The sequence below is a fragment of the Saimiri boliviensis genome, chromosome 6 (assembly GCF_048565385.1).
Source record: "Saimiri boliviensis isolate mSaiBol1 chromosome 6, mSaiBol1.pri, whole genome shotgun sequence".
NCBI classification, from domain to species: Eukaryota; Metazoa; Chordata; class Mammalia; order Primates; family Cebidae; genus Saimiri; species Saimiri boliviensis.
The window spans coordinates 15567942-15592627 of NC_133454.1; the positions used below are offsets into that span (position 1 = coordinate 15567942).

The following is a 24686-nucleotide window of genomic DNA, read 5'->3' on the forward strand; positions in this document are numbered from 1 at the left end:
TCAATATGCCAGAAATTCTTCCTAGCATCTACTGATTTCATGGGTGTGTTGTAGAATTGATTCTGATGGTGGCATGGGAAATACCGATTTTTTTTCTTGCTTACTATTCCGCCATTTGCTGCCAGATGGCTGGGTGTCTGTGTGTGTATCTTGTGCTGCCACTATGCACTTGATGACTTCTGAATGAAGGGAAATGTTGATTGTGGTAATGTTTAAAATAACAACTGCATGAAATCTTACAGGCTTCTGCTATTCTTGGCAGTTTGTCTACTGCTCTTGCAGATCTTGGTTTTTAAGTAGGGAGAGACCAATAAGCCCTACATGCTCACCCAAATACTAAACATAACTATTCACTTTAGTGTTATTTTTTAAAAGTTTTTACTCATTTAACTTCTCCATGCATATGTTCAAATTGCCATATAATTTCAGTTATTTTATGTTTTAGCAGTGTTATTGGTCTTTCACCTGTATTCAATTTCAGTTTTCATTATGAGAAACACAGGAAATATTGTTAAGACAGCAACTATATCTAAAATGATTCTGTTCTCAAATTGTATGTTTACAGATCATCAAAGTGGTAGGAAGAGGGGAACTTAAACATCTTAGTGGTTGGTAGATGGTTCTTTTAAACATGAAAGCATAAACTGACCTAATTGATTGCTACTCTTAAATAATTTTTGTAGTACATTAGAAAGAAAGCTAACATACATCCTCTATATAAGAACTCTTGTTCATAGAAATAGTCATACTCAATAGTAGTTTGAAACCTTTGGAGTTCTTTGAAAAGAGTGAGATCCTTAGAAAGTAACTTTTTGAAAGACCAGGTTATTAATTGATTTTAGATCTCTATATTTTTTTCTTTGAATGCTAAAGAAAACAGGTACCTAACTAAGAAAACATTTGATAATACTTTTTCTTGGTAAACATTTTTTATGGTAGTGATAACCTTTAAGTTTTAGAACTACTGATGATATTTTTTGAAATCTAAATATTTTAAAGCTGTAAAAAGCATGATAAAATCTTAGATCACTGCTGTATCTAAGTGGTATATTTTCCCTTCTAATAGATCTGCTTTTCTGCTAATTTTGAGACACTTTTTTTCACTGACCGTTAATTGACAGTTCTTAATGATCACAAGTGTCACTTACTCACAGCTGTCTTAGCAATTCTTTTTAGTGGAACTACAGCTACTAATTCCTTGAACTCACTTGACACACATGAGTTATACTTTTTTGTTTATTTTTCCTTTTACTATGTTAGGCACCCCCTGTAATGGCCTATCCTGCTACTACACCAACAGGCATGATAGGATATGGAATTGTAAGTATTTTCCGAGGTACAGCTTTTGTTAAAAAATATATATATATATATATATATATATATATATATATATATATATAAAATGTTCATATTTAACATACTTTTATTAGAATTTAATCTTAAAAAGAATTTAGTGCTCCTCATACCCCTAGCCCTAGTACCTATCACAGTGGAACCATAGCATTGGTTTCATAAGTATTTCTAGAATAATCATTATACAAGAGATCTTATGCATTAATGTTCATATTATTACTTGGCTTATTTTTCTCCTCGTAACTTGGCTGATCGTTTTATATTACAAACATTAATGTTAATTCTAAGCCTTTGTTGCTGTGACTATATGTTAAATACCAGTGAGGTCTTAAAATCTTAATATTGTAGGGCATGGTAGGGATTAATTCTTGAATTGTATAGAGGTAAATTTAGTCTGATAAAGGCTAGAGAAATTTTCCTATGACAATAATTATTACATTACAAAAAAACAGTCTTTTAGCCTTTCAAAATGCCACAATGTGCATGTTAGATTGCCCTTACTTTTCCAACTCTCAGTATATAGAGACTCACTTAGATAACAAATGGTGCTAGTGGGTTCAACCTGCTGGTATAATGTATTTGAGGAACTTTCCTGGAAGAAGCCAACACTATGTTCCTTGTCTTGCTACTGTCCTGCTCTGTTACTGCTTTATATATATGATATGAAAGTAACTCCTTTCATAATGTGGAAAAGTTTCACAGCTTTTTTCCACAGGTCATTGAATTAAAATGTCTGCTGAGGTCAGGCGCAGTGGTGTATGTCTGTAATCCCAGCACTTCGGGAGGCCAAGGTGGGCGGATCACCTGAGGTTGGGAATTCAAGACTAAAAATACAAAAATTAGCTGGGCATGGTGGCACGTACCTGTAGTCCCAGCTACTACTAGGGAGGCTGAGGCAGGAGAATCACCTGAACCTGGAAGGTGGAGGTTGCAGTAAGCCAAGATTGCACCACTGCACTCCAGCCTGGGTGACAGAAAGAGACTCCATCTCAAAAAAAAAAAAAAAAAAAGTCTGCTGAGAAACTCGGTCCATAAACTTAAAATGAAACTCTAAATACTAATAGTAGTCTACTTGAAAAGATAGTAGAACTTCTCTAAAGGAAACATTTTAAAGCATTGCAATTTAACTAAAACATGAGTCTGTATCTGTATTATTTTTACACTAGGTATTGTCACTTTCTAGGTAAATTTTATACCCTGTAATGGTAATTTTTAAAGAAACATTTGGTTGAGATTCTATTTTCAGTTACTCAAGAAGGAATTAACCTCTGCTGTGTAATTTGAGCTATATCTTGATTCTTATGTGAAATAAAATGGAAGAACTAGAGCGGGCTTATTCAAAGAATCAACTGTCTTCACTTGTGGTCACTTGCATAATGGCATAAGAACTTGATTTGTTATACAAAGGCAGTTTACTTTCAAATATCTTAGCAGCAAAGACAAAGTCTTAAGTTTTCTTAATGTCTAAACCTGACAAATTTGCAAATTTTAGAAGGCTCTGAGTCTAAATTATTTTATCTGTTGTACTACAGTAAAGTTTAAATTTTGCAACTTACTGAACAGAAAAAGTTAGGCTTTATTACCACATTTTTAAAATGAGCATGTTAAAGACTTTACATACCAAAAGGAAAAAAAATACTCTTGAAAGTTTGTGGCTATTAGTCTTACTTATATTCAGAGGAATATGTTTTGAGTCAAGCAAAGATACTAGGACCTGTTATCCCTGTTGTCATTGTTATTAACTTATAAGGAAGATGGGAGTCAATATCATTTAACCTGATATTTCTCATTTTTTAGCCTCCACAAATGGGAAGTGTCCCTGTAATGACGCAGCCCACCTTAATATACAGCCAGCCTGTCATGAGACCACCAAACCCCTTTGGCCCTGTATCAGGAGCACAGGTATTATACACTACATGTAACTGTGGTAATGTGCTTGATTTCGAAGGAATATGATACTAAAAAAACCCTTTTATACAACTTAAGAAACAAGTTACTAGCACTTTTCTTTTTCATTATGGATATTGCTTGCATCATATCTTTCTTATATAAGAGCTTTTAGGAATATTGATTATTTGGAGGGAAAGGATAAGTAGATAGCAAATACTAAAGATGGAAAATTCTTGATGACTTACAGTTGGTGGATCCACAGGATGATTTTTCTGAGATTAAGGAACCTACTTGTTCTTCATGATTCTGGCGTACTATCCTTTGTGAACCCCTCAAAACCATTAACTCAAGAGCTTTATAGTTCTTGGCTAATGGCTAGAATGATGCTACAGCAGGGTGTGTTGCCCTTGAGATGTTTGGGAAACTCTTGGCAAGTCTCCACAAAGTTTTGGATATTTTCATTAGATAACTTTCTGCCACTGAGGATTGGGTTCAAAAACAAGCCAATAAGAGGAGTCAAGAAGCTTGAAATGTGCTAAACTAGATTGTTTAATCCAGTGACTTTCCTCTTGTTTCTAAGGCTTTTCTCTCCCGGTTCCTAAAAATAAACCATAAATATACATTGTTTTTTATCCCATTATTTTATCCCATAATCTGATTTTTTTTATTTTTAAGGTTTTACCTGTTACAGTTAGAAGAAATAGGATATTAATTTGTTATTCACATCTCTGGTGGCATACTCTGGGATGAAGCCCTTGTGAAGTGATAGGATGGCTTATCCTTCTCTGCCTGCAGCTCTGCTCATACTATTTGACATTAAGAAATAGTTAATTATATGCAATTGTTAGAACACTCCTCCTTTTCCCAAATGGTTTCTAATGCTAACCAATTGGTTACTGTATGTGTTTAATGCTTATTTGGAAACACTTGAATGAGCATTTGGTTCATGGACTTGTTATTCCCCTTCCACTTGAAAGCATATGTATCACATTTGCCAAAGCATACAGTCTTACATTGCCACAGTTAGTTTATTTAATCCAATTTGAATCTAGTCTCTATACACAGTAGTCCCCTCTTCTCTTTGGGGGATATGTTCCAAGACCCACAGTGGATGCCTGTAAATGGGATAGTACTGACCCATATATATGCTATATATACATAACTGTGATAAAGATTAATTTATAAATTAAGCACAGTAAGAGAATAATGAATAATAAAATAGAACAGTAACAATATACTATAATAAAAGTTGTATTAATGTGTGCTGTTGCTTATAGACATGCTTGCTCTCTCCATCTCTGCCTTTATCTCTCTTGAACTGTCTTATTATCCTCTACTTACCTATATTCATACCATGATTCACTTTAGGTAACTGAAACCACAGAAAGTGAAACTGTGGACTGTGTTTCATAGCCTAGTTAAGCATAGGCAATCCTTTCATATTTCAGCCTTTTAAAATATGACATCTCTTAATAAATTGATAACTCTGTTGGCTGAGAGTGGGTAGTGAATTTAGTTCTGTTTTAAGAGGTAAAATTCATGTTGGTTGCAATTAATACATTTACCCACATGCCTTTCTTTTTTGTCACCTCCCTTTATCCATGTTAAAATAACTCTTCTTGTTCTTTAATCAGTTAAGTATTTACAGTGACAGTTGAAAATAGCTTGGAGTTAGGATAATTGACACAGTCATTACTTTTATAAGTCAGTTTTTATGCATTCATTTTTATAAAATAGACTATGAGTATTTATAGTAACCATTACTGAACTTTTTACCAGCAGTATTCTGATTACTGGTTTAACTTGATAACCTTTAAAGAAGTATATTGATAATTTCCCTGTCTGTTGTAGATGTTTTCTTGATATACAGTTACGTCTTTTTCATGTCCTTTGGTTTTTTTGTACATTTAACTTCAGATATGTATCATTTACTTTAAAAATAGTTTTTTTTGCTCTAAGAAACTAAGTGATAGAAACCTAAATGTATTTAAGTAATTGTTTTTTAAAGCTATATTCCATGCTAAAGACTTAGTAGAGACCTTTGACTTTAGAAGTTTTTTTCCTGATAGGTAGTTAAACCCTTCACCCAAAATGCATCTTGATTTGCTGGCTCTTGTCAGAATATATTGCTACCATAAGCTTGGATACTTAATTGGATCAGACAATTTCCAATTACTTTCACATACATTATTTTACCTGATTTTACCTAGTTGGATGGGTCTTCTGTCACCGTCACATTTTACAGGTAAAGAAAACAGACCTGGAAAGGTTCTTCAACTAATTAAATGGTGAAATCAATTTATCCCCAGGTGTCTCTGATTCCTAGTCCACTGTTCATTTTCACCACTGTCTTCCAGTGGGACTGAGCCCTTAATGGCCAATACAGTAGCACCATCTTCTTTTGTCAGCAATGAACAGTCTGCAGATTCCTTAGGTTTTTCTGCTAGATTGTAAACCACATTTACTAGGAGGTAACTACTATAGTTGTAAAGAATATCCTCTACAATTTTGGGTAATACCTTCAACCTGGAAACATTGTGTATGAGTTTCGCTTTTTTTTTTAAATGTTGGCAAAAATCTACCTTTAAAAAATTGCTTGTTGGCTGGGCATGATGGCTCACACCTGTAATCCCAGCACTTTGGGAGGCCCAGGTGGGTAGATCATCTGAGGTCAGGAGTTCATCCCAGTCAACATGGTGAAACCCTGTCTCTACTAAAAATACAAAAATTTGCTGGGCATGGTGGCACACACCTGTAATCCTAGCTACTTGGGAGGCTGAGGCAGGAAAATTACTTGAACCCAGGAGGCAGAGACTGCATTGAGCCAAGATCGTACACATTGCATTCCAAACTGGGCGACAGGAGCAAAACTTCATCTCAAAAAAAAAAAAAAAAAAAAAAAAATTGCTGGTTGCCTAGCATCTGCTCTTGTTTTGTTTTGTTTGAGACAGGGTCTCTCCTTGTCACCCTGGAGTACAGTGATATGATCTTGGCTCACTGCAACTTCCACCTCCCAGGTTGAAGCCATTCTCCTGCCTTGGCCTCCTGAGTAGCTGAGATTACAGGTGTGTGCCACCACACCTGGCTAATTTTTGTATTTCCTGTAGAGATGGAGTTTTGTCGTGTTGCCCAGGGTGTTCTTGAACTCCTGAGCTCTAGCAGTGCACCCACCTCAGCCTCCTAAGGTGCTGGGATTATAGGCGTGAGCCACCGCACTCAGCCAGCATCTGTTCTTAACCTACGTTTTATGTCCTGTTGCCTTCTAAAACCCACATAACCCTTTCACAGAAACACCAGAAAGTGCCAGAATTGCCTTGTGCATAAAAAGAAACAGACAGAAATACCTTTTCCTAATTACTTTTTATCAGAAGAGAAATGAATGAGAACATTAGGGTATTAAGTTTCTATTTGAGAAATACAATTTGGAATGAGTACTTAAGTATTACTGAAAAAGCAAATGAAGCAAATTGATAACTAAAAAAATAAAGTCAGGCAGCCGTGAAATGGCTCAAAGAAGCTTTGGTCTCTTGACATAGTCATCTGAGTCATTTGAAAGGCAGAATCTTAAATTTGTTAATGATACTTTTAATTCTTTTTTGAATTCCTTTGTTCTCCATGTATCTAATCACGAAGTCCCACTAATTGTTCCTCTGCTATAATTAGATCCACCCTTCTTGCATTCTACAACCTTCACCCAATCTTAGAACCTCTTTATTCATGCTTGTTTTGGAATAGTTACCCATGTTCTCTGCCTCCTCGATTTAATCCTTTCTGTAAATACTGGAATAATCTTCTGTAGGCAGTATTTGTAGTACCTATCTCCATAATCAAACATTTAAGGAGGTGAATCTTTTGTGTGTGTGGGTGACAGAGTCTCACTGTGTCCCCCAGGCTGGAGTGCAGTGGTGCAGTGTCGGCCCACTGCAACCTCCACCTCCTGTATTCAAGCAGTTCTCCCACCTCAGCCTCCCCAGCAATTGGGATTACAGGCACACACCACCATGGCCAGCTAACTTTTTTTTTTTTTTTTGTATTTTTAGTAGAGATGGGGTTTCACCATGTTGGCCAGGCTGGTCTCAAACTCCTGGCCTCAAGTGATCTGCCCACCTGAACCTCCAAAAGTGTTGGGATTACAGGTGGGAGTAACTACATCCAGCCTGAGGAGGTGAATCTAAATATAACTGAACATTTAAAGCCTTTTCATAGGTTTCCACTCATCTTAAAACTACCTCATGAAGTCTCCTTATTTATAAGAGTAATAATGAGTTAACAAAATATTAAAGTTCTTCAATTCTATACTTTTACAATTCTCATTAAGTATATAGTGTTCTGCTGTTATTTTTCTTTTCCAAAAGTTCTTCACCTGCCATTAAGTGGCTTTACTCTTTGTCCAGTCTGCAGTCATCTCTTGTCCCTTTCATATCCTTATGAGATCTGGAATTCTTTTCCTTATTCTGCATTATTTTTTCGTACAGACCGTGTGACTACCTGGCATCCATCCAGTCTAGCAAGGGACTTCTTTCCTAAACTATAAGTATCATTCATGAAGGCAAGCTTCTCTGTGGCATGTTTACTTCGCTGTCCCTAGTTCCTAGAACAGTGCCTGACATACAGTTTTTGAACATTATTTGTTAAATAAATGAATCACCTTGTAAAGCTAACCTTTTTCACCATACAACTTAGTCTGCCCCTCCTTCATCTGTCATTTCAGTTACTTGTAACCATTATAATAACTTACAGTGGTGTTCAAATTCGGTTTAATTTATTGGCTAATAAAATGTTAGAAGGCTCACCTGAGGAATGAAGACAGCTTTAACTTCATGCTCGAATAATTTTAATAATTAAAAATTAAATTGTTGGCTGAGTACAGTGGCTCATGCCAAAATATTAGCACTTTGGGAGGCTGAGACAGGAGAATCACTTAAGTGCAGGAGTTTGAGACCAGCCTGGGTAACATAGTGAGACCCTGTACCTTTATTTTTTAAAAAGAAAAGAGTTAAACTGTTTGTCTTTGAATTGGGTGAGGTTTTTCTCATGCTTTAATGTGTCTCTTGGATTAATTTTGTCCATAGACTGCTAGCTGAAACCAAAATAGTTTTTCTTAATGAATTATGTTTTAATTGTTCTTTGATTGTTATGTTCTATTTTTTCCAATTGGATTCAGAAATGATTGAGGGCAGAGACCATCCATCTCTTTGTATGGGGAAAAGTAAATGGTAGTTTAAATGAAATTCCATCAAAATAGAATCTTTTAATCATATCTCAGTTCTACAGCTATTCCCAAAAGTTCTTCCTTGCTCCTTGAAGCGTTTGTTTTGAGAACTGTTAACTCACCTGAGGTATAATTTGTAGCTTTTAGTCTCTTGCCTAATTACTATTAAATCAAGTTAACATTTTTGAGAGAATCCTGGCCCTCTCAGATATGATTATCTTGTTGCCATTTAGTGAGACATTCCAGTGTGCTGTGTGTTTTACATTTTATCTGGGTTACTCTAAGCACTGCATTAGTGCTTGTTTGTGAGAAAGCAGCTAACACCTTGCAGATGGCTGTTAGCTCAGACTTGATTCAGTTCTTCAGGAAATTGTCACTTTGGCTTTAATTTAGTAGACTGCATTGTAGCTTTGAAGTTATGAATTCCTATACACATACCCTTTTCTCCCCCTTTTTTTTGTACTAGGTAATTTTTCTGTAATTTTTAGGTATTTTCATGGAATTGTTTAAAAATGGATATTATGTCTTTATGTTTGTGCCTAACATTGTAGCCATCTGTAAGTGTGTTGTTCTACATTAGTATGTTGTTCTACATGAGTGTATCTTCCTAGATGTTTAACTTCATGGAAAATTCTAGGTCCTTGTGGTTTTCCTTTGGTTTCTCTTCCATGCTTCCTTCCGACCTTACTGTTGGGTTGCTTCCTACAGATTGCGAGTGTGTCTGTTTATTAACCTGGGAAGAAAGGGGACTCCTGCTTTCTCTTACTGGTGCTTTATATAAATTGAAATCTCCATTGCTCGCCAGTAGTTCTAAACTCATTTTATAGTTGCAATATACAGCTATTATGTTACTAAGCATGAAGACAGTTAACCTAGTTAGTTTTAATTTTCTTTTGAAAGTCATCGTGATAGGAAATAACACTTTTTAAATGAATGCTTATATGGGAGTTTAGGTATTTTTGAAGCTCTTTGATGGTGGGGAGGGTTGTTGATATCGTATTATTTCCTTATATGAAAAATTCCCACTGATCACATTTCAATCGCCTATTTTCCCAAAAGCAATATGAAAAATACAGAGTATTACCTTTGTGCATTTAATTTTAAAATTAAGCATATTAAAGGTTTTTTTGGTTTCTTTTTTGTTGTTTTTGTTTGTTTTATTATTACTGTTACTATTATTATTATTATTATTGAGATAGGGTCTAACTCTGTCACCCAGGCTGGAGTGCAGTGGCAAGAACATGGCTCACTTTAGCCTCAGCCTCCAGGGTAGCAAAGACTGCCAGCACATACCGCCATGCCTGGCTAATTTTTAATTTTTTTAGAGAGAGTGTACATCAGACTGGTCTTGAATTCCTGACCTCAAGCAGTCTTTCCACGTTGGCCTCCCAAAGTGCTGGGAGTATAGGCATGAACCACTGGACCTGGCCAAGTTTTGTTGGTTTTTTGACTGGTATTAGGCCTTTTTTTAAAAGGAGGACTGCCAGTTTTGTTTATGGAGGATATGGTTAAAGATGCAAAATGGATGCTGTTTTTTGTTGTTTGCAGTGACTAATTTTAAATAAGTCTGACATCAGTTAAGTGTCTAAAAGGAAACAATGGCTTGTTGTGAGTGCTTTTTATCCTTCTAAATTGGAGCACTGTTGCCTTTAGATATTCTAATAATTTAAGTCTTAGGAAAAAAAATAGCCTTTTAAATTAGTTTCTTGTATTTAAGAACTAGTGGCTGCTTTTAGGCTTCGTTTTGGTTTTGTTTTTTGAGTTTGTTTGTTTGTTTGTTTGTTTTCTTCTTTCATGGTGTGTTAATTGTACATATTGGCAGTACTTCTTTTGTCAGCGGATATGCCCAGCTGGATTTCTGTGAGGAAGGCCTTTTGCCTGTCAGCAGTGTGTTGTGCTCATTCATCCTTGCCTGCTACAGAATACCATGAGGGAAGTTTCTTTGGGGATTCGGATGTGGTACATTGGTGAAAACTAGTTTTGTAGCTCCCATTATACACCTGAATCATTCAGAACAGAAATGCTAGGAGTCTCATCTGCTGACCACTATTGCTAACAAGACAAGACCTTGCTTATTACTTGGTTTTTGCTGAGAACTTACTTGAAAAGGTGGAAATCTCATTTCTTGTCTTATTAAAGAAAACCAGAAAGTGTTCTTAAAATCTTGGGTGCCTGTGAAGTTCTGCAGAATCTTCATGACGAACATCAGTGACATGTACAGCACTGTGTCTACAGAAAGCATGGGAATGTATTGTCTCACGTTTACCAGAAAAGTTCCATTAAAAAATTATTTCTCGCCGGGCGCGGTGGCTCAAGCCTGTAATCCCAGCACTTTGGGAGGCCGAGGCGGGTGGATCACGAGGTCAAGAGATCGAGACCATCCAGGTCAACATGGTGAAACCCCATCTCTACTAAAAATACAAAAAATTAGCTGGGCATGGTGGCACATGCCTGTAATCCCAGCTACTCAGGAGGCTGAGGCAGGAGAATTGCCTGAACCCAGGAGGCGGAGGTTGCGGTGAGCCGAGATCGCGCCATTGCACTCCAGCCTGGGTAAGAAGAGCGAAACTCCGTCTCAAAAAAAAAAAAAAAAAAAAAAAATTATTTCTCTCCTCCCATTTTAACTTTTTCCTGTAAATTCAGTATAGCCATAAAGTCTAGTTGAATTAAAATTAACTGGGATGGCAGAGTTTGTAGAGGAAAAAAACCACCAGCCTTGGACGCAGCAGATCTATATTAGAGTCTATGTTATACTTTCCTAGGACTGCTGTAACAAAGTACCACAGACTTAATAGCCTAAAGTGACAGAAATTTGTTCTCTATCACTTCTGGAGAAATCAAGGAATTGGCAGAGCCATGCTCCCTTTTCTAGAGGAGGAGCCTTTGGCTTTTCCAGCTTTTGGTAACCCCAGTCATTCCATAGTTCACAGCTCTAGCCATTTAATTGCTACCTGTCACATGGTATTCTATGTGTCTCTACCTCAATGTGCCTCTCCTTATAAGGACACTTATCAAGTTAGGGCCACTCCAATGACCTCATTTTAACTTGATTACATCTATAAATACCCTGTTTCCAAGTAGGGTCAAATTTATTGGCACCTGGGGTATTAGGACTTCAGCATGTATTTTTTTGGGGGGGGGTCAGAATTCAACAGTCTTTACTTCTCAACTAACCATGTGTTAAGGGCAAATTCTCTGTGTAACTTTGAGTCTTATTTTCCTTATCTGTGAAATTGTGGTATAACTTTTTGTAATTTATCATTTTGCTGTAAGGATCAAATGAAAATATTTGAAACTGATGAAGGAAATTGTAAAAGGTTGCCCTATTTTTAGAAATTGTCCCTATTCCCTGAATTGTCCTTATTCTCTACTTCTAAGAGGACAATTGGGCACAGTGGCTCACACCTGTAATCTCAACAGTTTCGGAGGCTAAGGTAGAAGAATCACTTGAGCCAAGAAACTGGAGGCTGCAGTTGGCAATGATTACCACTGTACTCCAGCCTGGACAACAGAGCTAGACCCTATGTCTGGAGGGAAAAAAAAGTTTTAGAGAGGTTCAGATACAACATACATCCAAAATGGAATGCTCATAGGTCACTGTGTGGCATCCCCTAAAACAAAATGGGTAATGCATTCAAGGTGACAAGTTTAATGTTGGCATAACTTTGTTATGTTGTTAATGGGCAGAAACCCAAGGTGAGGTTTTGTTGAGCATAAACACAGGAAGCAATTATTTGTGGTACTAGACTTAACCCAAAGGACAGAACCCTGTGTGTGTATAGTAGAGAAATCTTGTCTTTTAACCCTGTCTCACAGAGGAAGCTGAGAAATAGCATTGTCTTTAATATAAATAAATGAAATACAATGCTGTATATTTATATCCCTAAGCAACTGGATTCAGTGTACCATTAATGGCCTGGCCATGTTCTAAACATTACTCTGAAACAGCCTAACTGTTCTGTGACTCATTGTCTTCATGGCCTGTTTAGTAGCGCCATGGTGTCTAATAAATGTTTTGATTACACAGCAGGATTAGGAAAACATGTTTGAAGCATTGTCTTAGCCTGTTTGTGCTGCTGTAACAGAATACCATAGACTGGGTAGTTTATAAAGAACAGAAATTTATTGGCTCACAGTTCTGTAGACTGTGAAGTCTAGTATCAAGGTACTGGCATTTGTCAGGGGCCTTCTTGGTGCATAATAACATGGTAGAAGGCATCACATGACAGGCAGAAAGGCAGAGTGAGAAAACAAAAAGGGGCAGACACACTTTCTTGAAAACCTGAATACCTCTTAAAAGTCCTAACTCTTAATACTGGTTACAATGGCAGCTAAACTTAAACAAGAGTTTTGCAGGCAAAAAACACTCGAAACCATAGCAAGCATGTAGCATTATTGTGTGTATTAATAGGTTACCTTAATATATTTCTACCTGCAATATATGAGGTACATTAAAAACATGAAAAAATAGGGTTGTTTTGTTTTTGTTTTTGTTTTTGTTTTTGTTTTGAGACACAGTCTCGCACTGTCACTAAGGCTGTAGTGCAATAGCGTGATCTTGGCCTACTGTACTCTCCGCTTCCTAGGTTCACGCACTTCTCCTTCCTCAGCCTCCCGAGTAGCTGGGACTGCAGGCGTGCACCACCACACCCAGCTAAATTTTTTTGTGTTTTTAGTAGAGACTGGGTTTCACCATGTTGGTCAGGATGGTCTCGATCTCCTGACCTCGTGATCCGCCCACCTTGGCCTCCCAAAGTGCTGGGATTACAGGTGTGAGCCACCTCACCCAGCAAAAATAGGAATTTTTAAAAATAGGGCAGTTGTGATAATTTCTTTGTACATCCTACTTTCAAGTCTGTTTTTAGATGGATCTTGTTTGTCACCAAAAGGCATTTTAATTTAGCACATTTTAGAATGCTTACAATGTGTAAGTGACTGCTGGTTGTTGAACAAGAGACTGATAATGTGGTTCCTGCAACTGAGGAGCCTAAAGATGAGTGTAATACAGATACACAAGTGACTGGTTGATGATAGAATGAGAGTCCTTAGAAGAAAGACATACAGCTGAAGAGCAAGAACAACAAAGAGGTAATGACATTTGAGCTAGGCCTGTTATAACTGTAGATGAACATTTGATGTTAGGTAGTTGGGAAGATGGAACTATGAATATTTGAGTTACTTAATATATGCCAGGCAACATGCTGGTTGCTTATGTTCATTTAATTCTGAAGACAACCATAAGCGGGGATACAGGTTTTGGGCCTGGTATTCTAAACCTAATCTTATAAGAGAGTCAGGATTAGATTCAGATCCATCTTTCTACAAAACCTGGCACTGTCATTCCACGCAAAGGGAGTATATCCATTTTTCTCTTAAGATGTTGACTTTGCCAATGCAACAAAATGAATCTCTACAGCATTGTTAAGTTGCTACCCAGGCTTTTGGATGACTGAAAAATTCAAATGTAAAGATGTGGCATAGTTGGTTCTCTTAAGAATTTTAAGTACAGCCAAATGATATGTCACAGATTTTTCCTAAATATTCAACCAGTCTTCATAAGCTTTTAATTGTTCTAGCCTGACTTTCTATGATTGTTGCTGTTTTCATGTTCTTATGTGATTTTTTTTTTTTTTTTTTTTTTTTTTTTGTGGGAGGGTTGGTGTTTAACAGGAGTAAAAGGAAAGAGTAACCAATTTTGTTTTATGATATTTAGTCTTTCAGTAGACTTTTTGTTGTTGTTGTTTACCTTCTTTAAGCTAGGTGTGTTTGTCCTTTATTAAAGTCAGTTTGAACCAGCCTGAACAATTTTGCAAGATCTTTACTTTTAAAAAAATTTAAAAAGCCAGGTGTGGTGGTGCTTGCCTGTAATCCCAGCTACTTGAGAGACTGACATTGGGGGATCACTTAAGCCCAGGAAACTTAGGCTTCTTCTGCTCTTCTCATTTCGTTTTTCTATACATGAGAAAAGTCTATGTATTGGACCAGTAAGACTGACCACTTTAAGACATCTTCAGTTGTGACATAGGTCATTTCGATTTGAACAAACTTATAGCTATACCAATTTTGTTTGGCTGTATGGGAATTGTGGGATAGAGAATGTTATTTGAAGTAAATAGGTAAAGGGTCTTTGGGGTTTTTTTTGTTTTGTTTTAATTTTATTTTGCTAGATACCTGGTGTCGTAAGAGTAGGGCTTAACTGGAATGATCAATCATGATTTCTCTTAGTGTCCAGATCAACAAATTACAGATGCTCACTTGTAAAATTTGGTGATTTTGTGATTAATGTTAATGGACATTTTTTAGTTCCTGGTTTGTGTTTTTCATTTTTTATCCTCTAGTACTTTAACCTTGCCTTTTTATGTTTCTTAGCCAGCCTACATCATGTTCTTTAATTTACTCAAAGTAATAAGTAGAGTCGAATCAGCTCTTAAAGTTTTAAAATCCTCCTGCTTCTCACCCACCAAGATCCCATTGCCTCTTCATGCTCTTTTGTTCTTGATTTTCCTGATCAGTAATTGGGCTACTGAAGCACATTTCTTTTCCTTCTCTTATTTACTGTCTGAGGTGACTACTTTCTCACTGGTGCATGGTGTGTCTGTGCTTTGGAATAGATGTTAGGAGAGGGTAGAATGGTCAGGGGCTGCTGGGTTTCCCAATCCTTGGAGCTGTGCAGTCAAGCTAGCCCTGGCTATGATTTCATCTGCTTAATATGGGTATCGATGATAAGAAACTTATTCCAGGGATGTCGTCTTGTTTTTTTATTGGTGGTCGCTATCATGTTTTAGTTTAGCTACATTTTTATGGACCTAAGACGTGTATGTGTTTTACTAATTTAAGAGACTGCTAGAAGTACTAGTCAGAAACCAGCTCTTTTTCCCAAGGGAAAATGATCCTTTTCAACATTGTTTATAAACCTCTAGGGCTTGTCTAGCAGTATGCTCACCTATTGAGAATAGATTTGTCTCTTCAGCATTCTTCAGGGGCATTTTACTTTGGGTCAGGTGTTCAGACGGCTACCCTCATGAAAATATGTGACTTAAGAAGGTATTTCAGTGTGGGGCTGTCATAGGAAACTTCAGATTTTAGACGCAGTCTATCTGTGATAAGTAGAATGTGCTGTTACTGTTGAACTTCAGGTGAAAGAAAATTTGCTTTGGAGAGAAACCAAGTTAATCTTGGAGATAAATGTGGATGTTGGACTCCCTCCAGCTTAGTAACTGATGATCCCTTTACTTGACATCCTGCGTTTGAATGTTCATCTGTGGTTGCACTGAAGAGTGAGGAGAGGGAATCTTTCCAATAGTTATAGCTTAATTTGTCTCTTCATAGATGATATTTGAAACCTCAAGCCCAGGCATGCTGGTCTGTCCTCCCATCTGTAGCTGCCTGCATGATTCTATCGTCCTTCCATTTGTCTCTTCCCATTGTCTTTGAACATTTGTTTCTGGGAACAAGATATGGATTAGGAAAATTACTCAACCACAAGTATAACTGATGCCTATAAATGGATCTTGGCATCCAGAACAATTGTATATACTAGTGATGTAATATTTGCTGAAGCTCATTGGCTGTTCATTCTCTAAATGAGCAAATGAATAAGTGCTTTTCCTTTAAAAAAAAAAAAAAAAAAAAAGAGGTAGAAAGAAATGAAATCACCTGGGACCAGCAAAGAAATCTACTATAGGATTTGAATGTTGAAGTATGAATTAAAACTATTTTCAGTTAGTCAACTTTTATTGCTCATTTGGACATCCCTAAAATGATAGCTCATTTTCTAATAGTCCTGTGCTTACATGCTTTGCAATCTGATACAAAGGAAGAAAAGGAATTAAGTTTGTTCCAAAGTAAAATGGTTCATGTTGGGTTTGAAATGCTCATGTCAGCTGAATGAAGGGGATACATGTATGAAAATTAACATCTTCAGGCGCAGTGGCTCACGCCTGTAATCTCAGCACTTTGGGAGGCTAGGCAGGTGGACACCTGAGGTCGAGAGTTTGAGACCAGCCTGACCAACATGGAGAAACTCCCATCTCTACTAAAAATACAAAATTAGCTGGGTGTGGTGGCGCATGCCTATAATCCCAGCTACTTGGGAGGCTGAGACAGGAGAATTGCTTGAACCTGGGAGGCAGAGGTTGCAGTGAGCTGAGATCGCACCGTTGCACTCCAGCCTGGGCAACAGAAGCAAAATTCTCATAAAACAAAAAAGAAAACAAAAAAAATTCTGACTTTTCAGCTAAAACTAAGTTCAAGAAAATTTTTTTAAAAATTAACGTCTTTGAGCCCGGCGCGGTGGCTCAAGCCTGTAATCCCAGCACTTTGGGAGGCTGAGACGGGTAGATCACGAGGCCAAGAGATCGAGACCATCCTGGTCAACATGGTGAAACCCCGTCTCTACTAAAAATACAAAAAATTAGCTGGGCATGGTGGCGCGTGCCTGTAATCCCAGCTACTCAGGAGGCTGAGGCAGGAGAATTGCCTGAACCCAGAAGGCGGAGGTTGCGGTGAGCCGAGATCGCGCCATTGCACTCCAGCCTGGGTAACAAGAGCGAAACTCCATCTCAAAAAACAAAAACAAACAAAAAAAATTAACGTCTTTGTTCTTACGGAATAGTCTATATTTGGGAGAATAGAGATACATACTGAGTTCAGTGGTTTACTTGCCTTACAGTAAATTGAAATTAAATAACAGAAGCAGATTCTAAGAATAAGAATCAAGTAAATAAATCCGAATAGAAAGCAGAATCAAGGATCTTAAGTATTCCCCATATTCAGGGAAGTATGTGGCAGTTACAGTAGGTGACCTAAGGTCCCTTTCACCTCCCACTGTATGTGTGTCAGTTGCAGTGGGTCCAGATAAATGAGGAGGAAGCAACTTTCTGTAAAAAATGTATGAACTGAGGACAGGACTTTATACACTTATAAAGAAAGAAAGGAAAGAATATTGCAGCTAGATGTGTTAAGTCTGGAATGAGGTCAGAGTTTGCACAGCTTTGGACAGATAGCCTGGACACAGGAAACTATGTTCTCTCAATTTCAAAAAATGCAATTATGTATTCCTTCCCCTATCCTCCACACCCCACTCCCCATACACTCAAAATTCTTAACCATGGGTCAGCTTATATCGACCTTTTTGGATAAAAGACTTCATTCCTTTGAAATTTCAGAAGCAAGAGTTTGTTTTCTGAAAAACACATGCCATTGCTTACCTTTTAACTTGACATGTGACTGAAACTTTTGTCTTAACAGTCCATTTTCTACAAATGCTGCCCTTATATTTATTAAAGATGACAAAACAAAAACCACTTCTTCTTTCATACATTTTCTGCTTTCATGTTCTGTCATTCTGAGATCTTTTTTTCTTTCCCTCTCTCTGTCTTCTTTTCCCCCAGCTGTCGGCAGCATCCAGTCCCTCCAGTCAAAGTCCTCACAGAGCTTCAGGAAAGGACCCTTTTGCAGAGCTCTCTTTGGAGGATTTCTTATAAATCACTTTAGGTATTGCTGCTTGTTGTGGGAGATGGGGACTTAAATACTTAAAAAGAATTACCAAACACTAAGTATAATCCACACTTCTCTTTCATTTCTTTAAAGGACTCTAGGTTCCCTCTCCTCCTCCTCCTCCTCCTCTTCCTCTATTCTTTAGGTACAAAATGAAAAGACAGGACATAAGGCAAAACAACTTTTGGAAAATATCTTTAACATAATTATTTAATGTAATCTCACCCACTGTTCACAAATGGATGAGATCAGATAAAGTTTGCTTTTTAATTAAGGGCAAGTGAATACTTAAGCCCTTCTGCACATGATCCACACTGCCTCTGTTTGCTGGAAGATGGTGTAATTTGTTCTTCTTGGGGCTCTACCAGTTTAGATATACCTTCTAGATCTTTGGGAGTTTATGGTCTTCTGATTTGGCAAGTTTATTAGCATATCTACTTCAGTAATAGATCTTTGGCTGGGCAGTTTAAGGAAAATCGTGGGTGAAATATCTTTGAACAGTGATACCCTGTTGAAAAGTATTTTTTATGGCTCTTTCGGATTTTTTTATGTTAATAAAAATGACTTAGTATAATATTATTGTTCCCTTTATTACCTTTAATTATATATCATTTGGAAATAATATTCAAATTTTGCTTTCCCAAATGAGATTTAGCATGTGGCATTTGTGCTTATGGAGATAATTTTCTTTTTAGTAATTAAGTATTGTCCTGGACATGGTTGCTCATGCCTGTAATCCCAGCACTGTGGGAGGCTGGTGCAGGAGGATCACTTGGAGCTAGTAGTACAAGACCAGCCTGGGCAATATGGTGAGACCCCAGTCTCTACTCTTCGCCTCCCCTCCCCCCAAATAAATTAGCCAGGTATAGTGGTGGCACAATCTCAGCTCACTGCAACCTCTACCTCCCAAGTTCAAGTGATTCTCCTGCCTCAGTTTCCCCATTAGCTGGGATTACAGGCACCCGCCACCACACCTGGCTCATTTCTGTATTTTTGGTAGAGACAGGGTTTCACCATGTTGGCCAGGCCAGTCTCGAATTCCTGGCCTCAGGTGATCTGCTCGCCTCAGCCTCCTAGAGTGCTGGGATTGTAGGTGTGAGCTGCCATGCCCAACCAGTGAACTTTGATGAAGCCACTGCAATCCAGCCTAGGCAACAGAGCAAGACTCTGTTTCAAAAACCACCACCACAGCAAAAAACATTTGGAATTCGCTATATGCATCAAATGTTGAGCTCTCTGGCACATAAGTTGATAATACTGACTTTGTTTTACAACCAGGGTTTGTGATAAGCATGTTGTGAACACTTCTGGGCCAACTAAATGGTAAAGACCACAAAGCATTTTTATTTCTGAGAAGACATCCTACAATACAATGAATTAATGTATTCCCGTTTGTTTGTTTTTTTTTCAGATACAGTTTATGTAAGTTGATGGAAGAGAATGGAATTACTCCAAAAAGACAAGTGCTCAAGCAGCAAAATCCTTACTTCCAGCAAAATCCAAACGGCTGTCTCTTAAACTCTTTTCTTCCATTAGAATGCTACAAGTAACTCAGTGAAGGCCCATGAAGGAAATTGGGACTAGTTTATAGGAGAACGTATCAATACAGTTTATAAAGCCAAGAATTGCTATGATTTAAGACTAAGATCTGTCTTTTTGGTGACTAACCCTTCAGTTCTTTCAACTCCTGTTAATACCCATAATCAGTAACCTATCAAGAAAAGCCCTTATTTGGAAAGTGTGAAATTTGTGTTTGGAAAAGCTGCCTGGAGAGAAGAACTGTGTCCTTTACTGTATTTCAACAGGACTCTTTTGGGGGGATCAAAATTAAAATTCTTAATTATGCATTATCTTTCTTTTCTCCAGTCCTCACAAATATACAGCAATAGTAACTGAAATTAACTTTTCTTTTTTTTAAAAAAAAATTATATTCAGTTTGCAGTAGACATTCCTTAAGTATTTGTATTTATTTATGATTATCAATTTTACGTAACATTAATATTGTATCAAACCTCCTTACGAAAATGAGTATGGATGTGCACAGTATGTTTGATTTTTATCCACAAGAATGAATCTGATTCAGAATGCTTTTCTCAGCTGACATACAGAGCACTAAATATTTTAAGGCAAGTCCATAGGTCTGAATCTCTTGAGAATTCTGTCTCTATGGGATTTAGGGAAGCATTATAAATGCATTAATCCTTATAGTCAATTCTGTGCCTAGGATTTTGCCAGGGAACAGTTCACTGACTAGGAAAAGCACTACATTTTAAATTCAGCATTAGTGCATTGGGAAGGATCTTTACTGCTTTGTGCTTGGCATGTCATTATTTTCCATTTGACATTAGGGCCTTTCCAAAATGAATGTGAGGAATTGCTTTCACTTCAAGACTTTCCTTCTTTTCACTAAAACTCTAGAAGGTGTTACAAGGGGGAGGGAAGGGGGGCAAAGTCCTTAAACTTTTTATTTGGCTTGTGCCATGTTATAATCATGTACCTTTTAAATAAGGGGAAATAGTATCGTTAATGTTTAGCCAAGAGTTTAGTAAGCGAATTAAACTGCACTGTTGATCGGTGCTTTGTGTAAATACATCTTAACATTTGGGCTGAGAGGGGCCTTAAGAAGGACAGTTCATTGTAGGAAAGCAATTCTGTACATGAGTTTAAGCATTCTTGTTGCATTGTCTCTGCAGATTCTATTTTTGTTTACAATATTAAAATGTATGTTAGCAAAATGGGTGGATTTTCAAATAAAATGCAGCTTCCACAAAACTTTTGTTATGGTATTCTGGTCTGAGGTGCATTTTCATTTTCCCATTCTCTTTTTAATTATCAGTATCATCATTTTTCCCTAATGAAAGTATACCCAGGTGATTGTATTTGTTGATTTAGTAACATGGAAGGTTTGTTTTGTATAAATTTTCAAAAAGATATCTTTACACTTTTTGTTACCTTGTGGACTCTTATTGATAAACACAACTACTTGTTAAAATTGTTCACTTTTTGTCTTTTGATCAGATGCCTTTAGTCAGGTAAGTTTAAAGAGTAATATGCAGTTGAGTTTAACATATCGGTACGTATAATTATGTGTGCCAAAGAAACCTTTGATTGTATCATGTTGCCTATTTAATAGTCTGTAGGGTTCAGAGTACATGATAAAGGATTAAAAGCTTTGCACTGATAAGTGTCTGCATAATATTTGCTGTGGTTAGAAAACAAAATGTGCTCTTAGCCAATAAATTTTACCAGCTTTTTAAGTTATACTTTTATTAAACCATTTTCATGTAAACTGGTAAGTTGTACTTTTATAAGTTACACTTCTTAACATCACAAATTTTTGTCTCTTCTGGTGTTTGAAGAGGTGTTTTTATATTTAAGATCTGTGGCTTATTTCTTTCGTGTTGCCTTATTTTTTTTTTAGGTGTTTTTCAGTATGTGACATACTTTATACCCACTTCCATTTTATTGTTTAAACAACAACTGGGCTGTGTTCAATAAGTATCCATGTTTTACCTATGTTATATGTTGGAATCAGAAATCAGAAAAGGAGCTGGGTACAGTGGCTTACACCTGTTATCCCAGTATTTTGGGAGGATTAGGTGCACAATCACTTCAGCCCAGGAGTTCAAGACCAGACTGGGCAATATGTTAAAACCCTGTCTGTACCAAAAATACAAAAATTAGCCAGGTGTGATGGTGCATGCCTGTAGTCCCAGCTACTTGGGAGACTGAAGTGGGAGAATCACTTGAACAGTGAGCCAAGATCGCACCATTGCACTCTAGCCTGGGTGACAGAGTGAGACCCTGTTTAAAAAAAAAAAAAAAAAACAGTGCTTTGTAAGTGTTCTTTGTAAGGCGGTTCTTTTATATATACTCATTCATTTAATTGAGTCTATGAAAGAAGCACTTCTGTTCTACCTATTTCATAGATTAGGAAACTGAGGCTCAGAGAGATTAAGTCACTTAATATAATCTTTATCAACTCCGATTGAGTTGACATCCAGAGCTACTATGGTCTGGTTGGTCTACTCTTAAGCACTCTGCTGTATAATAGAATATAGAATGTCATTGTGTTTATCAAGTAGCATATGTGTATGTACCAGTATGGTCAAGAGTACACCAAATTTGATTGCTTATCTAAAGCTAAGATGAGTATAAACCAGTACAGCTATTTTGGAGGAAAACTGGCCATAGAATCTCCAGAGTGCATACCCCTAATCCAATAACTCCCTTTTTAGACATTCTACCCAGGGAAATAATCTGGGGATGGGAATTTGACTTGGGAACTTGAATTGAGACATAAGTTTAAAAACAGGAATTTATACCTAAGGACAGGAGGTCAGATTAATGGAATGTATCACCCCTTGAGACCAAACCCACAGCACAAAACAGCCTTGGTCTCACAGGTCACAAATAGACGTTCAGTGCAGATTTTTATTGCTATCATCCCAGATTACAGCCCAGTCTACACTACCTGATAGCTGACTCTGCTGATACTCAGCCCAACCCTAGGGAAAAAGATGGGCTTTCTTTTTGGGGGAAGGCTGGCCTTTGGTGCAGACAGGAGGAATACCAGTCCAATGGACTTAAGTGAACAATATTCTTTATCAGTCACCCACTAGATAAGGGTGCTTTCCATTAGTTTTATTTCTTACAGGAGAGTTGGGAATTAAGCAGGACTTCCTGGGCCCCTTGTCCTGTGTTTCGGGGAAATTACAGAACCTACTAGGCATTTTTAGTTTCATTTATCAGGCAGTTTATTGATTGCAAAACTTAGCATACATGTTACCGTTTTTGATAATTTTCTGCCCAAATGTAGCTTCTTGAGAAGTGCAGGAGTGATCCATCGCATAGTGGGTGTTGATGTTTCCGGTTGGCTCCATCCCGTCTCCTCGAATCCTGTGCTTTAACTGCTGGAATCCTTCAGTGTGTCTGGGTGTCTTACTGCTTATCAAATATTCAAGGCCCACAACCAGGTATGTTCTCATAGCTCCACTTAGGTATGAACTAAAAGAGACAGCAAAAGACTAGCCAAGGAAGACTTTAGAAAGCAGATTGGCTTCTTTGCTCATCCATTCAACACACTGAGTGCCTTCAATGTACCAGTAGTTCTAGGTGCAGGAATTAATAAAACATAGGTTCTGCTTTCATTGAGCTTATTTTCTTGTGAGAGTAGGCAGTTAGCAAGTATTTTATGACAAGTGATAATGAGTGTTGTGAGAAAAAAAACAGTGGAGAGAGTGATGTAAAGTGCATGTAATCAGATGTGTTTGCTGTTGTTTGTATTACTAAATTGTTGGCATTGCCAATTCTGCCTTTTTGCATAGCTAACCAAAGCCTAGTGCTGTGGAGATCCCATGAGTGGTTTTCAAAGCAGCACTTTGAACTGCTGACTATACATGTCTTTACACAAGCAAAAGTTCTTGGGCCTGGGCACCTTCAGTAATACTGTAGTTCGGTGTGACAGAACACTTTTTTGAAAACAGCCAACCTCACACATAAGTATACTTAGGGCATTAGTTTAGAATGCTTACAGATACTTTCTAAGCAGAATACTTTCTAATGTACTTTGCGGCAGGATTCAGGTGCGTGGGGACGAGAGAAGAGGACTCAGAAATTGTGCACACTTCTTGCACTTCTGTTCATATTCCGTTGGCCAGTACTTTCCCATATGGCTATTTTAAAAAGCCTAAAGACTAAAAAAGAAAAGTCTTCAATTTGGGTGACCATGTACCAACTAAAACAGCTAAATGAATGATTATAGAAGAAGGGGGAGAATTTTTTTTTTTCACTTTTATTTTGTACTATTGCTAATAGGGAGAATATATTTAAATGAGACATTAGTCACCACCTGTGGAAGTCTGGCCGGCAGACCATGACTCAGCGATGTATGATATGGATGAATGAATGCACTCTCACACCATGACAGTGATACATGTGGGCCAGGGAGGGCTGTTGGCTGCTTTCAGAGGGCAAAATGCAACCAATCGACCAAGACTCTCTGTCCACACATTTATTCATAACAGTTTCTAAGTCAACACACTTGTGGATGGTTAAAAGAGTAGTTATAAAATGATGAAAGCTTTAGGTTCTGGGGCCCAGAGTAAATACTATTAACAGATAATTCCCCTTTGACCCTCCCTGGAGAGGGCCACCCAGCACAAAATTAACATAAGTAAACAGAATGGAGACAAAGGGATGTGGGGTAAACAGACTTAAGCTGGGAAAAGCCTCTTATCATCCCTATCATCTCCCTAACTTAATAGACTGGCTGGCCACCTTCAGGCTGCCCCAATAAAACCTTTCGGACTTCCAAAAGGTTTGAGACTTTAACTTTTCCTAATATATCTTAAATATTTTGCCAGCCACCCCAAGTGAGTAAATAGCAACCATTGCCACAGTCATACAATTTTTATTAGAAGAATTGTTAATTTCATGAATCTTTTTATGATCTGTGACTTCAAAACCCATGACACATACTGTAAGCTGAGATCTGAGAAATGTTTACAAATATTTTAGAATTGAAATGTGTCATTGAAAACATACGAAAAATACCAAAAACTTAAAAAATGAAAACTAAGCAAACCCAAGCTGCTAGTGCTGAGTAAATGTTACAAGACTTGTTGAAAATATGCACATTCTCACCATATTTTAGGTCCAGCTGTAGCTCATGTTGACATTTCTATATAAATAGCGTAAAAGTCACAAAAGACACTTTTTAAGTGCCTAGGAG

The 24686-nt window shown here is 37.4% G+C and overlaps 1 protein-coding gene across 14 annotated transcripts in view; it reads left to right on the forward strand.

The window, feature by feature from the left end:
* The window catches only part of PICALM (phosphatidylinositol binding clathrin assembly protein), a 108265-nt gene extending 87540 nt beyond the window's left edge, over positions 1–20725 (forward strand). For 10 of the 14 annotated variants that reach the window (XM_039462205.2, XM_039462207.2, XM_039462206.2 and 7 more), the window contains 4 exons: positions 1261–1320; positions 3151–3255; positions 17848–17950; positions 19365–19764. In XM_039462205.2, the coding sequence (XP_039318139.1) occupies positions 1261–1320; positions 3151–3255; positions 17848–17940 (258 nt within the window). In that variant the 3' untranslated portion in view covers positions 17941–17950; positions 19365–19764. Of the gene's footprint in view, positions 1–1260; positions 1321–3150; positions 3256–17847; positions 17951–19364 lie in introns of all 14 variants that reach the window. The other 4 variants (XM_039462211.2, XM_039462219.2, XM_039462221.2 and 1 more) reach the window with 2 other exon arrangements.
* The last annotated feature ends 3961 nt before the right edge of the window (positions 20726–24686 follow it).